Source organism: Bombina bombina, chromosome 5 (assembly GCF_027579735.1).
Source record: "Bombina bombina isolate aBomBom1 chromosome 5, aBomBom1.pri, whole genome shotgun sequence".
Taxonomy (NCBI): Eukaryota; Metazoa; Chordata; class Amphibia; order Anura; family Bombinatoridae; genus Bombina; species Bombina bombina.
In genome coordinates, this window is record NC_069503.1 from 682,878,420 (window position 1) to 682,895,837 (window position 17,418).

At 39.6% G+C, this 17,418-nt stretch overlaps 1 protein-coding gene across 1 annotated transcript in view; it reads right to left on the reverse strand.

Annotated features, from left to right (window-relative positions):
• Window positions 1-2,417: 2,417 nt before the first annotated feature.
• Window positions 2,418-17,418, reverse strand: part of WRNIP1 (WRN helicase interacting protein 1) — a 359,165-nt gene continuing 344,164 nt past the window's right edge. The window contains exon 7 of the mRNA XM_053714658.1: window positions 2,418-5,236. Within this exon, the coding sequence (XP_053570633.1) occupies window positions 4,976-5,236 (261 nt within the window). The 3' untranslated portion in view covers window positions 2,418-4,975. The remainder of the gene's footprint in view (window positions 5,237-17,418) is intronic.

Consider the following 17,418-nt stretch of genomic DNA (forward strand, 5'->3'; position numbering starts at 1 on the left):
TTCTAGGTACTTGTCCATTTTACACAATTTCTCTGGAACCACCATAGGGTCGCAGTCATCCAGAGTAACTAATACCTCCCTGAGCAATAAGCGGAGGTGTTCTAGTTTAAATTTAAAAGCCAATGTATCTGAATCTGTCTGAGGAGCAACCTTTCCCGAATCGGAAATTTCTCCCTCAGACAGCACATCCCTCGCCCCCACTTCAGAGCGTTGTGAGGGTATATTGGATACGGCTACTAAAGCGTCAGAATGCTCAGAATCTGTTCTTAAAACAGAGCTATCACGCTTTGCAGGTAACACGGGCAGTTTAGATAAAAACACTGAGAGGGTATTATTCATAACTGCCGCCAAGTCTTGCAAGGTAAAAGAGTTAGACGCACTAGAGGTGCTAGGCGTCGCTTGAGCGGGCGTAACTGGTTGTGACACTTGGGGAGAGGTTGACGGGCTAACCTCGTTACCTTCTGTCTGAGAATCATCTTGGGCCACATTTTTAATTGCAACAATATGTTCGTTAAAGTGTATAGACATATCAGTACAAGTGGGACACATTCTGAGAGGAAGTTCCACCATGGCTTCTAAACACATTGAACAAGGATTTTCCTTGGTGTCAGACATGTTTAACAGACTAGTAGTAAAATAAACAGGCTTGGAAATCACTTTAATCAAGTAAAAACACACTTTGAAAAAAACTTTACTGTGCCTTTAAGAGATAAAAAAGGCACACAATTTTGCAAAACAGTGAAAAAATGCAGCAAACTTTTCGAAATTTTTACAGTATGTACCTAAAGCATTAGTAAGATTGCACCACTAGCAATAATAACGATTAACCCCTTAATGCCAAAACCGGATCGACAGTAAGCCAAAAAAAAAACGGTTAAACAAACATACAGCACCTTGCCACAGCTCTGCTGTGGCCCTACCTGCCCTTAGGAACCAGATTTGTGGGGAAAAAGCTTATTATAGGCCCTCAAACTGCAGCAGGACCCTCCATGTGAAACAGCCTGAACTTGTAGTCAAATATAACTGCGCATCTGAGGCGCAAAATTAGGCCCCTCCCACCTTACTCCAGTGCTGTGAGGCCTAAAGAAACACTCCCAAGTGTTTTAATAATAGCCATGTGGGTAATAACCCCTGAAAGAAACCCAAAGGAGCCTTCAAAGTGTCTCAAAAAAACGATATTTTCAATAAAAACCGTTTGCCATGAAGTAGTGTCAACCAGCATAAACTAGCCCTGTTATGTAAGCTTGCAATTCCTTACTTAGTCTCTGAATACAGCTTACCCTTCCCTCATGGGGATATTATCAGTCTTTTCTAGCATTATCACAGTCTTGTCTAGAAATAAATGACTGAACATACCTTATTGCAGCCTAACCTGCAAACCGTTCCCCCCAACTGAAGTTTTCTTGCACTCCTCAGTCCTTTGTGGGAACAGCAGTGGATTTTAGTTACAACATGCTAAAATCATCTTCCTCCCTGCAGAAATCTTCATCTCCTTTCTGCTAGAGAGTAAATAGTACACACCGGTACCATTTAAAATAACAAACTTTTGCTTGTAGAAAATAAAAACAACATTTCTAACACCACATTCACTTTACCCTTCCGATTGCTTAGAGCCGGCAAAGAGAATGACTGGGGGGTGGAGCTAGAGGGGGAGCTATATGGACAGCTCTGCTGTGTGCTCTCTTTGCCACTTCCTGTTGGGAAGGAGAATATCCCACAAGTAAAGGATGAATCCGTGGACTCGATACATCTTACAAGAGAAATAAGACGTAATTTTAAATGTTTGTCCATATGTGGTTGTTTTAATATATCTATTAAAGGTTAAATTGTATTCTAGCTTTTTGCTCCCACCAGTGATGTCTTGAACTATCTTGCTCCTATACACAAGCTTCCAGGAATGCGTGTGCTGTTACGGTGTACTTTATTATCAGTTTTTTTTACTGATTTCAGTTGGTTCATATTCAGGTACACAGCACCCCTATTGAAACACAAATAATTTTTATTCCAGCTAAAATATAAAGCTGTTCTATTGATAAAAAACCTTATCCCTGGTCTCACAACTTAGTAGTGCCTTAGTACCCCCCTTATTTTCTAAGTATTTCTGGGTTTACCTGTTTTTCAGGGACATTTGGAGACAAAACAGCCATATTACAAGGCTATTACCATTATGAGGCCAAAATAGTCTGGCTATTTGGAAAAGTTGTTTAACAATTTAGAAAACCTTAAATGTGAATTGATTAAATTTGCCCTCAACTACCGAAATGTGGATCTTGTAGCCTCCTTCTTTACAGTCTTCCTGCAAGTTTGTTAGGTAATGTATAAATACATACAATATTCCTCAAGTTAGTCCCATTACCCTTGTGTACATTATTTTAAATAATTGTATTCTTAGAGAGTTTACAGAAATTGCACAACTGTTTTTTTTTTATTTGCCGATTTATTTTCTGCTTTTTATTTTGCTGCTAAAAAAGTTAAAGAAACACAAGCAGATGTATAGTAAAAGATACCAGCATTTAAAATAACCAAAACTCACTAATAAATTAGCATGTAATATAGCAAATGGGGAGATGTGTACATCGCACAAAGCTGTGTCTACAAAACAGCAAGAACAAAACTGCAAACTCAGAGCTCAAAACATTTTATCAAGTGCTGACGTTAAGAATCTGTAGCATAAGGTGAGAGCTTAAAGTGAAGGTCAATTTCACGCAACTGCCCCACGGCATTGGATAAACTTTTTTTTATATTTCATTATTTTTTTAAAATCTTTACCTTTTGAGCGCTCCGATGATAAGCGCATCTCTCCCGCCTGGCATTTTGTCAAATTGATTGACAGATGACGATTCTTAAAAGAACGTTTTTTTATGTTCACACTTTCTAGGGAACAAGCTCCTACTGAGCATGTGTGCAAGCACACAGGGTATAGGTATACTAGTCTGTAATTGGCTGATGTCTGTCACATGATACAGGGGTCCAGAAAATGGGAGAAAAAATACATTTGTCGTAAAAATATCTACTGCTTATTTGAAACTGAGATTGTGTTATTGCATTGTCTTTTTATTATGCACTTGTTAATTATGCAATTCTACTACATTTAGTGGTCCTTTACCTTTTGTAACGCAATAACTGTTTTATTATAATTTCCGCATAGCAAAAAATAAAAAAGCAAGAATTTCTGCTCTAAATTTGGAATTTTAAAAACTAAACAGATGATTAAAATGTTATAAACAACTCTTACCCTTCTGCATGTACTCACTTAATATAGTTTTTATTATAATGGAGTTTCAGCGTAGCTCTGCTACTCTTCTGGCTGATCTAACTGCTAGACGAGAATTTCCAATGTAAGATTATAAAGGAAAAAAATGTCAAATCTCATGGAGGCTTCCTTAGTACCAATGGACCATTTTAGATATCTGGAGAGGAGAGCTTTCAAGAAGGCACTAAAGATTGCTATCAAGAATACTGGTGAATTTATAAAAACGTGTTAAAGGGATATAAAACTGATTGTTTTCTTACGTTCATGATTCAGATATAGCATACAATTTTAAACAACTTTAACTTACTTTAATTTTAAACAACTCTAATTTACTTCTAATATCAAATTTTCTTTGTTCCTTGGTATCTTTTGTTTAAAAGCAGGGCTGGATGCTCAGGAGCATGCACGTGTCTGGACCACTATATGGCAGCCGTTTTGCAAGAATGTTATACATTAGCCAGAGCACTAGATGGCAGCACTATTTCCTGCCTTGTTGTGCTTCAGACACCTACCGAGGTATCTTGTCAACAAAGAATACCATGGGAATGAAGCAGATTTGATAATAGAAGTTAATTGAAAACTGTTAAAGGGACAGTCAAGTCAAAATTAAATTTTCATGATTCAGATAGGGCATGCAATTTTAAACATCTTTCCAGTTTACTTTTATCATCAAATTTGCTTATTCTATTGGTATTCTTTGTTTAAATCTAAACCTAGGTAGGCTCATAAACTGATTTTTAAGCCGCTGAAGGCCGCCTCTAATCTCAATGCATCTTAACAGTTTTTCACAGTTAGACACTACTAGTTCATGTATGTCATCATATAGATACTATTGTGCTCACTCCCGTGGAGTTATTTATGAGTCAGCACTGATTGGTTAAAATACAAGTCTGTCAAAAGCACTGAGATAAGGGGACAGTCAGCAGAGGCTTAGATACAGGGTAATCACAGAGGTAAAACATTTATTCATATAACAGTGTTGGTTATGTAAAACTGAGGAATGGGTAATAAATGGATTATCTATATTTTTAAACAATAAAAAAATTAAAGTAGACTTTCCCTTTAACGCAAATAAAAGAAACTATTAGTTCTATATTATCAAAATTACACATGCATTGATGGCTACGTTTTTATATATTTAATTTTAATCTGTCGGATTTCTCCCACTTGCTATTTCTTCATAACTAGGTACACGTCTTTTTATTTTTAGTTGTATTTTTTATCCTGCAGCATTTATAAATATATATATATATATTTATTTATATATATTTATTAGAAAGCTTACGGGCTTATTAAATACATTTAAAAAACCCAATTCCAATTATTTATCTTAGATATTCTAACACCATCAATGTCAGACATCTGAATTTAAGTGGAAACTGCAGAAGGATTTCTTTTTAATCCAGAAGAAAAAAAATAATGATCTAATCTTTAGAAACGGCAATGATAATGCAGTCAAAATAAAATATCTATTTCATAATGAGAAGGAGGTGAGGATTTCTGAAAGAAATAATAATAAGCAGTTATGTTTTGAAAATACATTTATAGTGCAACTTGCGAGTCCAAATGAAGAATTGCCATTGTATGATTCCAGGCACATACAAAGGACTTCTTTACAATGAAGTTTGTCACTCAAAAAATCAGTGACAACTGCAACATATTAAGTTAAATCCTAATTATGTTCAGGAAAAAACCCAAGAAGTCCTGTGGTAATAAGGTGAATTAAACAAACCGTGTTCCTTTCAGCTCTAGAGGCAGGTAATCCTGCTCTATAGGTTCCTGGAATTTTGGATTATATTTATAGCCTTTCCCATAACCTAAGTTCTTCATCAGCTTTGTTGGTGCATTTCTCAAGTGCAGGGGCACAGGTGGATGTGGTCCCTTGTAGTTCCTTAAGCAGTCTTTCACCTTGTTATAGGCACTGTACACTGAAATAGATTTAGGAGCCTGGGCCAAATACATTACGCACTGAGCTAATATCACCTGTGGAAAAATAAATAGATTGTATAATGTATTTCAATACAAAAAGCATTCTCGTTTAAATATTAGAACTTATTTTCTAACTAAATTCACAAGGTTCTCTGATTTCTTTAGGGATAAATTAAAACTAGTATCCCCTTAATGTGTTTACAATAGTCTTGTTATACCAACTGCAAAGTTTAAAATGCATGGGAAATCACTCATTTAGGTTTAATTATGTAAAAGTAAATTTATGCTTACCTGATAAATTGATTTCTTCTATGATACGCAGAGTCCACGGATTCATCCTTTACTTGTGGGATATTATCCTCCTGCTAACAGGAAGTGGCAAAGAGCACCACAGCAGAGCTGTCTATATAGCTCCTCCCTTGACTCCACCCCCCAGTCATTCGACCGAAGGTACAGGAAGAAAAAGGAGAAACTAAAAGGTGCAGAGGTGACTGAAATTTTAAATCAAAAAAATATAATCTGTCTTAAATTGACAGGACGGGCCGTGGACTTGTCGTATCATAGAAGAAATCAATTTATCAGGTAAGCATAAATTTACTTTTCTTCTATAAGATACGACGAGTCCACTGATTCATCCTTTACTTGTGGGATACAATACCAAAGCTACAGGACACGGATGAACGGGAGGGACAAGACAGATGCCTAAACAGAAGGCACCACTGCTTGAAGAACTTTTCTCCCAAAAATAGCCTCCGAAGAAGCAAAAGTATCAAATTTGTAAAATTTGGAAAAGGTATAAAGAGAAGACCAAGTCGCAGCCTTACAAATCTGTTCAACAGAAGCATAATTTTTAAAAGCCCATGTGGAAGCCACCGCTGTAGTAGAGTGAGCTGTAATTCTTTCAGGAGGCTGCTGTCCAGCAGTCTCGTATGCCAAACGGATGATGCTTTTCAGCCAAAAAGAAAGAGAGGTAGCCGTAGCTTTTTGACCTCTACGTTTTCCAGAATAGACAACAAACAAAGAAGATGTTTGACGGAAATCCTTGGTCGCTTGCAAGTAAAACTTCAAAGCACGAACCACGTCCAAGTTGTGCAACGGACGCTCCTTCTTAGAGGAAGGATTAGGACACAGAGAAGGAACAACAATTTCCTGATTAATATTCTTATTAGTAACAACCTTAGGAAGGAATCCAGGTTTGGTACGCAAAACCACCTTATCAGAATGGAAAACAAGATAAGGCGAGTCGTATTGCAATGCAGATAGTTCAGAAACTCTTCGAGCCGAAGAGATAGCAACTAAAAACAGAACTTTCCAAGATAGAAGCTTAATATCTATGGAATGCATAGGTTCAAACGGAACCCCTTGAAGAACTTTAAGAACTAAATTCAAACTCCATGGCGGAGCAACAGGTTTAAACACAGGCTTGATTCTAACTAAAGCCTGACAGAACGACTGAACGTCTGGAACATCTACCAGACGCTTATGCAGTAAAATTGATAAAGCAGGTATCTGTCACTTTAGGGAACTAGCTGATAGCCCCTTCTCCAATCCTTCTTGGAGAAAGTACAAAATCCATGGAATCCTGATCTTACTCCATGAGTAGCCTTTGGATTTGCACCAATAAAGATATTTACGCCATATCTTATGATAAATTTTCCTAGTGACAGGCTTTCGAGCCTGAATCAAGGTATCTATGACCGACTCAGAGAATCCCCGCTTGGATAAAATCAAGCTTTCAATCTCCAGGCAGTCAGCCGCAGAGAAACTAGATTTGGATGCTGGAACAGACCTTGAATGAGAAGGTCCTGTCTCAGTGGCAGTGTCCACAGTGGTAGAGATGACATGTCCACCAGGTCTGCATACCAAGTCCTGCGTGGCCACGCAGGTGCTATCAAAATCACCAAAACTCTCTCCTGTTTGATTCTGGAAATCAGACGAGGAAGGAGAGGAAATGGTGGAAACACATAAGCCAGGTTGAACGACCAAGGTACTGCTAGAGCATCTATCAGTACTGCTTGAGGATCCCTTGATCTGGACCCGTAACAAGGAAGTTTGGCATTCTGACGAGATGCCATCAGATCCAATTTTGGTGTGCCCCATTGATGAATCAATTGTGCAAACACCTCCGGATGGAGTTCCCACTCCCCCGGATGAAAAGTCTGATGACTTAGAAAATCCACTTCCCAGTTCTCCACTCCTGGGATATAGCTTGCTGATAGATGGCAAGAGTGTGTCTCTGCCCATCTAATTATTTTGGAAACCTCTATCATCGCTAGAGAACTCTTTGTTCCCCCCGATGATTGATATATGCTACAGTCGTGATATTGTCCGACTGGAATCTTATGAATCTGGCCGAAGCCAGCTGAGGCCACACCTGAAACGCGTTTAATATCGCTCTCAGTTCTAGAATATTTATCGGGAGGAGCGCCTCCTCCTGAGTCCACACACCCTGAGCTTTCAGGGAATTCCAGACTGCACCCCAGCCTAATAGGCTGGCGTCCGTCGTCACTATGACCCATGCTGGCCTGCGGAAACACATTCCCTGGGACAGATGATCCTGTGACAACCACCAAAGAAGAGAGTCTCTGTTCTCTTGAACCAGATTTATCTGAGGAGATAAATTTGCATAATCCCCATTCCACTGTTTGAGCATGCATAGTTGCAGTGGTCTGAGATGCAAGCGAGCAAACGGAACAATGTCCATTGCCGCTACCATTAGTCCAATTACCTCCATACACTGAGCCACTGACGGCCGAAGAATGGAATGAAGAGCTCGGCAGGTGGTTAAAATCTTTGATTTCTTGACCTCCGTCAGAAAAATTTTCATGTTTACCGAATCTATCAGAGTTCCTAGGAATGGAACTCTTGTGAGGGGGATAAGTGAACTCTTTTTTTATGTTCACCTTCCACCCGTGAGATCTTAGAAAAGCCAACACAATGTCTGTGTGAGATTTGGCTAGTTGGCAAGTTGATGCTTGAATTAAGATATCGTCCACTGCTATGCCCCGCGGCCTTAGAACCGCCAGCAGGGACCCTAGCACTTTTGTGAAAATTCTGGGAGCTGTGGCCAACCCAAAAGGAAGAGCCACAAACTGGTAATGCTTGTCCAGAAAGGCGAACCTGAGAAACTGGTGATGATCTTTGTGGATAGGAATGTGAAGATACGCAATCTTTAAATCCACGGTGGTCATATATTGACCCTCCTGGATCATTGGTAAAATAGTCCGAATGGTCTCCATCTTGAAGGATGGGACTCTGAGGAATTTGTTTAGGATCTTGAGATCTAAAATTGGTCTAAAGGTTCCCTCTTTTTTGGGAACCACAAACAGATTGGAGTAAAACCCCTGCCCCTGTTCTGCTTTTGGAACTGGGCAGATTACTCCCATGATAAATAGGTCTTCTACACAGCGTAAGAACGCCTCTCTTTTTGTCTGGTTTACAGACAATCGAGAAAGATGAAATCTCCCCCTTGGAGGAGAATCTTTGAAGTCTAGAAGATACCCCTGGGTCACGATTTCTAAAGCCCAGGAGTCCTGAACGTCTCTTGCTCAAGCCTGAGCAAAGAGAGAAAGTCTGCCCCCTACTAGATCCGGTCCCGGATCGGGGGCTGCCCCTTCATGCTGTCTTGGTGGCAGCAGCGGGCTTCTTGGCCTGTTTACCCTTATTCCAAGTCTGGTTAGGTCTCCAGACTGACTTGGATTGAGCAAAATTCCCCTCCTGCTTTGCAGCAGGGGAGGAGGTAGAGGGACCACCTTTGAAGTTTCGAAAGGAACGAAAATTATTTTGTTTGGTCCTCATCTTATTTGTCTTATCCTGAGGAAGGGCATGGCCTTTTCCTCCAGTGATGTCTGAAATTATCTCTTTCAGTTCAGGCCCGAATAGGGTCTTACCCTTGAAAGGAATGGCTAAAAGCTTAGATTTTGATGACACGTCAGCAGACCAGGACTTAAGCCATAACGCTCTAAAATGGCAAAACCTGAATTCTTTGCCACTAATTTAGCCAGTTGAAAAGCTGCATCTGTAATGAAAGAATTAGCTAGCTTGAGAGCCCTAATTCTATCCAGAATATCATCTAATGGAGTCTCAATCTTAAGAGCCTCCTCTAGAGCCTCGAACCAAAAAGCAGCTGCAGTAGTTACAGGAACAATGCACGCTATAGGTTGCAGAAGGAAACCCTGATGAATAAATATTTTCTTTAGAAGACCCTCTAATTTTTTTTCCATAGGGTCTTTGAAAGCACAACTGTCCTCAATAGGTATAGTTGTACGCTTAGCCAGGGTAGAAATAGCTCCCTCCACCTTAGGGACCGTCTGCCACGAATCCCGAATGGTGTCTGATATGGGAAAAATTTTCTTAAAAGTAGGAGGGGGCGAGAATGGAATACCTGGTCTATCCCACTCCTTAGTAACAATGTCCGAAATCCTCTTAGGGACCGGAAAAACATTAGTGTAAGCAGGAACCTCTAGATATCTATCCATTTTACACAATTTCTCTATTGTGTGGAATTACAATAGGGTCACAATCATCCTGAGTCGCTGAAACCTCCCTGAGCAACAAGCGGAGGTGTTCTAGCTTAAATTTAAAAGCCGTCATATCTGAGTCTGTTTGAGGGAACATCTTTCCTGAATCAGAAAGCTCTCCCTCAGACAGCAATTCCCTCACCCCCAACTCTGAACATTGTGAGGGTACATCGGAGATGGCTAATAAAGCGTCAGAGGGCTCAGCATTTACTCTCACACCGGACCTACTGCACTTCCCCTGCAACCCAGGCAGTTTAGATAAAACCTCAGTGAGGGTAGTAGACATAACTGCGGCCATATCTTGCAGGGTGAAAGAATTAGACGCACTAGTACTTGGCGTCGCTTGTGCGGGCGTTAATGGTTGTGACACTTGGGGAGAATTAGAGGGCATAACCTGAATCTCTTCTGACTGAGAATCATCCTGCGACATACTTTTATCAGCTAAAATATGTTCTTTGCAATTTATTTCCCTTTCAGTGCATGAGGGACACATTTTAAGTGGGGGTTCCAAAATGGCTTCTAAACACATTGAACATTGGCTTTCCTCAATGTCAGACATGTTAAACAGGCAAGTGACCACAAACAGGCTTGAAAACACTTTATTTAGTGAAAAAATAACAATCTTAAAAAACGGTACTGCGCCTTTAAGAGAAAAAAAGCATACACATTTTGCAAAACTGCTTTAAAACAATCAAATTGTTTCAATTTTATGATATAAGCATTCAAACTATGCAGCTAAGTTTGCCCCACAAGGAAAGGAACACTTAACCCTTACTGGAAAAAACAGATAATTAATAAACGTTTAAATCCGGAAAAAAACACCCCCTGCACCTCGCCACAGCCCTGCTGTGGCGCCTACCTGCCCTCAGGGATCTGTAAAACAGGGTTAAAGCTTCGATTTGGCCCAATACTCTCACAAGGGCCCACCGGAGTTGGAGCTTGCTGCTTGCCTGTCAAATACAACTGCGCAACTGAGGCGAGAAAATAGGCCCCGCCCATCTCACTCAATGTCTCTCAGCCTAAATGAACCACACCAGAGTGGTCTCAAACTAGCCATGTGGGTTCCTAAACCCAAAAAGAAGCCAAGTGTACCCTCTCATATAAGCATAAAAAACGTTCCTTCCAAAAACGTTTGCCCACAAACATTCAAACTCAGTGTCAACCATTTTTTCTTAGCCCATATATGAAAGCTTAGTAATACCCCTCTATATCCTTTAGGATTACTGCTTACCCTTTCCCTCATGGGGATACTGTCAGCCAATTCTGAAATACCACAGTCTCTCCAGAAAAAAATGACTGAACATACCTCACTGCTTATAGCATGAAAAACGTTCCTCACACTGAAGTTTCTTAAGTGCTCCTCAGCCATTCTGTGGGAACTGCTCTGGATCTTAGTGACAAATGCTAAGATCATCAGCCTCCAGGCAGTAGTCTTCATCCATCTGCTGCCTGAGAGAAAATAGTACATACCGGTACCATTTAAAATAAAAAACTCTTGCTTGAAGAAAATAAAAACTAACATTTTATCACCTCTTTCACTTTACCCTTCCTAGTACTTAGAGTAGGCAAAGAGAATGACTGGGGGGTGGAGTCAAGGGAGGAGCTATATAGACAGCTCTGCTGTGGTGCTCTTTGCCACTTCCTGTTAGCAGGAGGATAATATCCCACAAGTAAAGGATGAATCCGTGGACTCGTATCTTATAGAAGAAAACATAATTTATGTAAGAACTTACCTGATAAATTCATTTCTTTCATATTAGCAAGAGTCCATGAGCTAGTGACGTATGGGATATACATTCCTACCAGGAGGGGCAAAGTTTCCCAAACCTCAAAATGCCTATAAATACACCCCTCACCACACCCACAAATCAGTTTAACGAATAGCCAAGAAGTGGGGTGATAAGAAAAAAAGTGCGAAAGTATAAAAAATAAGGAATTGGAATAATTGTGCTTTATACAAAAAAATCATAACCACCACAAAAAGGGTGGGCCTCATGGACTCTTGCTAATATGAAAGAAATGAATTTATCAGGTAAGTTCTTACATAAATTATGTTTTCTTTCATGTAATTAGCAAGAGTCCATGAGCTAGTGACGTATGGGATAATGACTACCCAAGATGTGGATCTTTCCACGCAAGAGTCACTAGAGAGGGAGGGATAAAATAAAGACAGCCAATTCCGCTGAAAATAATCCACACCCAAAATAAAGTTTAAATGATAATAAAAAAATGATAAGCAGAAGATTCAAACTGAAACAGCTGCCTGAAGTACTTTTCTACCAAAAACAGCTTCAGAAGAAGAAAACACATCAAAATGGTAGAATTTAGTAAAAGTATGCAAAGAAGACCAAGTTGCTGCTTTGCAAATCTGGTCAACCGAAGCTTCATTCCTAAACGCCCAGGAAGTAGAAACTGACCTAGTAGAATGAGCTGTAATCCTTTCAGGCGGAGTTTTACCCAACTAGACAAAAGCATGATGAATTAAAGATTTCAACCAAGATGCCAAGGAAATGGCAGAAGCCTTCTGACCTTTCCTAGAACCAGAAAAGATAACAAATAGACTAGAAGTCTTTCGGAAATTCTTAGTAGCTTCAACATAATATTTCAAAGCTCTAACCACATCCAAAGAATGCAATGATTTCTCCTTAGAATTCTTAGGATTAGGACATAATGAAGGAACCACAATTTCTCTACTAATGTTGTTAGAATTCACAACCTTAGGTAAGAATTTAAAAGAAGTTCGCAACACCACCTTATCCTGATGAAAAATCAGAAAAGGAGACTCACAAGAAAGAGCAGATAATTCAGAAACTCTTCTGGCAGAAGAGATGGCCAAAAGGAACAAAACTTTCCAAGAAAGTAATTTGATGTCCAATGAATGCATAGGTTCAAACGGAGGAGCTTGAAGAGCCCCCAGAACCAAATTCAAACTCCAAGGAGGAGAAATTGATTTAATAACAGGTTTTATACGAACCAAAGCTTGTACAAAACAATGAATATCAGGAAGATTAGCAATCTTTCTGTGAAAAAGAACAGAAAGAGCAGAGATTTGTCCTTTCAAGGAACTTGCAGACAAACCTTTATCCAAACCATCCTGAAGAAACTGTAAAATTCTCGGAATTCTAAAAGAATGCCAGGAAAAATGATGAGAAAGACACCAAGAAATATAAGTCTTCCAGACTCTATAATATATCTCTCTAGATACAGATTTACGAGCCTGTAACATAGTATGAATCACAGAGTCAGAGAAACCTCTTTGACTAAGAATCAAGCGTTCAATCTCCATACCTTTAAATTTAAGGATTTGAGATCCTGATGGAAAAAAGGAACTTGCGACAGAAGGTCTGGTCTTAACGGAAGAGTCCACGGTTGGCAAGAGGCCATCCGGACAAGATCCGCATACCAAAACCTGTGAGGCCATGCTGGAGCCACCAGCAGAACAAACGAGCATTCCTTCAGAATCTTGGAGATTACTCTTGGAAGAAGAACTAGAGGCGGAAAGATAAAGGCAGGATGATACTTCCAAGGAAGTGACAATGCATCCACTGCTTCGGCTTGAGGATCCCTGGATCTGGACAGATACCTGGGAAGTTTCTTGTTTGGATGAGAGGCCATCAGATCTATTTCTGGAAGTCCCAACATTTGAACAATCTGAAGAAATACCTCTGGGTGAAGAGACCATTCGCCCGGATGTAACGTTTGGCGACTGAGATAATCCGCTTCCCAATTGTCTATACCTGGGATATGAACCGCAGAAATTAGATAGGAGCTGGATTCCGCCCAAACCAGAATTCGAGATACTTCTTTCATAGCCAGAGGACTGTGAGTCCCTCCTTGATGATTGATGTATGCCACAGTAGTGACATTGTCTGTCTGAAAACAAATGAACGATTCTCTCTTTAGAAGAGGCCATGACTGAAGAGCTCTGAAAATTGCACTGAGTTCCAAAATATTGATCGTAATCTCACCTCCTGAGATACCCAAACCCCTTGTGCTGTCAGAGACCCCCAAACAGCTCCCCAACCTGTCAGACTTGCATCTGTTGAAATTATAGTCCAGGTCGGAAGAACAAAAGAAGCCCCCTGAACTAAACGATGGTGATCCGTCCACCACGTCAGAGAGTGTCGTACAATCGGTTTTAAAGATATTAATTGAGATATCTTTGTGTAATCCCTGCACCACTGGTTCAGCATACAGAGCTGAAGAGGTCGCATGTGAAAACGAGCAAAGGGGATCGCGTCCGATGCAGCAGTCATAAGACCTAGAATTTCCATGCATAAGGCTACCGAAGGGAATGATTGAGACTGAAGGTTTCGACAAGCTGATATCAATTTTAGACGTCTCTTGTCTGTCAAAGATAGAGTCATGGACACTGAATCTATCTGGAAACCTAAAAAGGTTACCCTTGTCTGAGGAATCAATGAACTTTTTGGTAAATTGATCCTCCAACCATGATCTTGAAGAAACAACACAAGTCGATTCGTATGAGATTCTGCTAAATGTGAAGACTGAGCAAGTACCAAGATATCGTCCAAATAAGGAAATACCACAATACCCTGTTCTCTGATTACAGACAGAAGGGCACCGAGAACCTTTGTAAAAATTCTTGGAGCTGTTGCTAGGCCAAACGGCAGAGCCACAAACTGGTAATGCTTGTCTAGGAAAGAGAATCTCAGAAACTGATAGTGATCTGGATTAATCGGAATATGCAGATATGCATCCTGTAAATCTATTGTAGACATATAATGCCCTTGCTGAACAAAAGGCAGGATAGTCCTTACAGTTACCATTTTGAATGTTGGTATCCTTACATAACGATTCAATATTTTTAGATCCAGAACTGGTCTGAAGGAATTCTCCTTCTTTGGTACAATGAAGAGATTTGAATAAAACCCCAGCCCCTGTTCCAGAACTGGAACTGGCATAATTACTCCAGCCAACTCTAGATCTGAAACACATTTCAGAAATGCTTGAGCCTTCGCTGGATTTACTGGGACACGGGAAAGAAAAAATCTCTTTGCAGGAGGCCTTATCTTGAAACCAATTCTGTACCCTTCTGAAACAATGTTCTGAATCCAAAGATTGTGAACGGAATTGATCCAAATTTCCTTGAAAAAACGTAATCTGCCCCCTACCAGCTGAGCTGGAATGAGGGCCGCACCTTCATGTGGACTTAGGAGCTGGCTTTGATTTTCTAAAAGGCTTGGATTTATTCCAAACTGGAGATGGTTTCCAAACTGATACCGCTCCTGAGGATGAAGGATCAGGCTTTTGTTCCTTGTTGTGACGAAAGGAACGAAAACGATTATTAGACCTAAATTTACCTTTAGATTTTTTATCCTGTGGTAAAAAAGTTCCTTTCCCTCCAGTAACAGTTGAGATAATAGAATCCAACTGAGAACCAAATAATTTATTACCCTGGAAAGAAAGGGAAAGCAGAGTAGACTTAGAAGACATATCAGCATTCCAAGTTTTAAGCCATAAAGCTCTTCTAGCTAAAATAGCTAGAGACATATACCTGACATCAACTCTAATGATATCAAAGATGGCATCACAAACAAAATTCTTAGCATGTTGAAAAAGAATAATAATGTTATGAGAATTATGATCTGTTACTTGTTGCGCTAAAGCTTCTAACCAAAAAGTTGAAGCTGCAGCAACATCCGCTAAAGATATAGCTGGTCCAAGAAGATTACCTGAACACAAGTAAGCTTTTCTTAGAAAGGATTCAATTTTCCTATCTAAAGGATCCTTAAAGGAAGTACCATCTGCAGTAGGAATAGTAGTACGCTTAGCAAGAGTAGAGACAGCCCCATCAACCTTAGGGATTTTGTCCCAAAACTCCAATCTGTCAGATGGCACAGGATATAATTGCTTAAAACGTTTAGAAGGAGTAAATGAATTACCCAAATTATTCCATTCCCTGGAAATTACTTCAGAAATAGCACCAGGAACAGGAAAAACTTCTGGAATAACTACAGGAGATTTAAAAACCTTATCTAAACGTTTAGATTTAGTATCAAGAGGACCAGAATCCTCAATTTCTAATGCAATTAGGACTTCTTTAAGTAAAGAACGAATAAATTCCATTTTAAATAAATATGAAGATTTATCAGCATCAACCTCTGAGACAGAATCCTCTGAACCAGAAGAACTATTATCAGAATCAGAATGATGATGTTCATTTAAAAATTCATCTGAAAAATGAGAAGTTTTAAAAGTCTTTTTGTGTTTACTAGAAGGAGGAAAAACAGACATAGCCTTCTTAATGGATTTAGAAACAAAATCTCTTATGTTATCAGGAACACTCTGAGTATTAGATGTTGATGGAACAGCAACAGGTAATGTAACTTTACTAAAGGAAATATCTGCATTAATAAGTTTGTCATGACATACAGTACAAACAACAGCTGGAGGAACAGCTACCAAAAGTTTACAGCAGATACACTTAGCTTTGGTAGCTCCAGCATCAGGCAGTGATTTTCCAGAAGTATCTTCTGACTCAGTTGCAACGTGGGACATCTTGCAATATGTAATAGAAAAAACAACATATAAAGCAAAATTGATCAAATTCCTTAAATGACAGTTTCAGGAATGGGAAAAAATGCCAGTGAACAAGCTTCTAGCAACCAGAAGCAATAAATAATGAGACTTAAATAAAGTGGAGACAAAAATGACGCCCATGTTTTTTTTTTTGTTTTTTTTAGCGCCAAAAAAGCCAAAAATTACGCCACATCCGGAACGCCGACATTTTTGGCGCGAAAAACGTCAAAAATGACGCAACTTCCGGCGACACATATGACGCCGGAAACAGAAAAATTTTCGCGCCAAGAATGACGCAATAAAATGAAGCATTTTCAGCCCCCGCGAGCCTAACAGCCCACAGGGAAAAGTCAAATTTTAAGGTAAGATAAAAATTGATATATTCAAATGCATTATCCCAAATATGAAACTGACTGTCTGAAATAAGGAAATGTTGAACATCCTGAGTCAAGGCAAATAAATGTTTGAATACATATATTTAGAACTTTATATAAAAGTGCCCAACCATAGCTTTAGAGTGTCACAGAAAATAAGACTTACTTACCCCAGGACACTCATCTACATGTTGTAGAAAGCCAAACCAGTACTGAAACGAAAATCAGCAGAGGTAATGGTATATATATAAGAGTATATCGTCGATCTGAAAAGGGAGGTAAGAGATGAATCTCTACGACCGATAACAGAGAACCTATGAAATAGACCCCGTAGAAGGAGATCATTGAATTCAAATAGGCAATACTCTCCTCACATCCCTCTGACATTCACTGCATGCTGAGAGGAAAACCGGGCTCCAACTTGCTGCGGAGCGCATATCAACGTAGAATCTAGCACAAACTTACTTCACCACCTCCATAGGAGGCAAAGTTTGTAAAACTGATTTGTGGGTGTGGTGAGGGGTGTATTTATAGGCATTTTGAGGTTTGGGAAACTTTGCCCCTCCTGGTAGGAATGTATATCCCATACGTCACTATCTCATGGACTCTTGCTAATTACATGAAAGAAATAGCTGTTTCTTCTAAATGAAACCACAACCTAACCAAATGATCTGTGCTTACAGGGACTGCAGACCTCATTATCCTATCTCTCTTTATACATAACTTATCCTATTTCTCACTGTATGCACACAGACCAATAGAGAGAACAATGGAAAATTAAAGTGCCATAAAACATGTT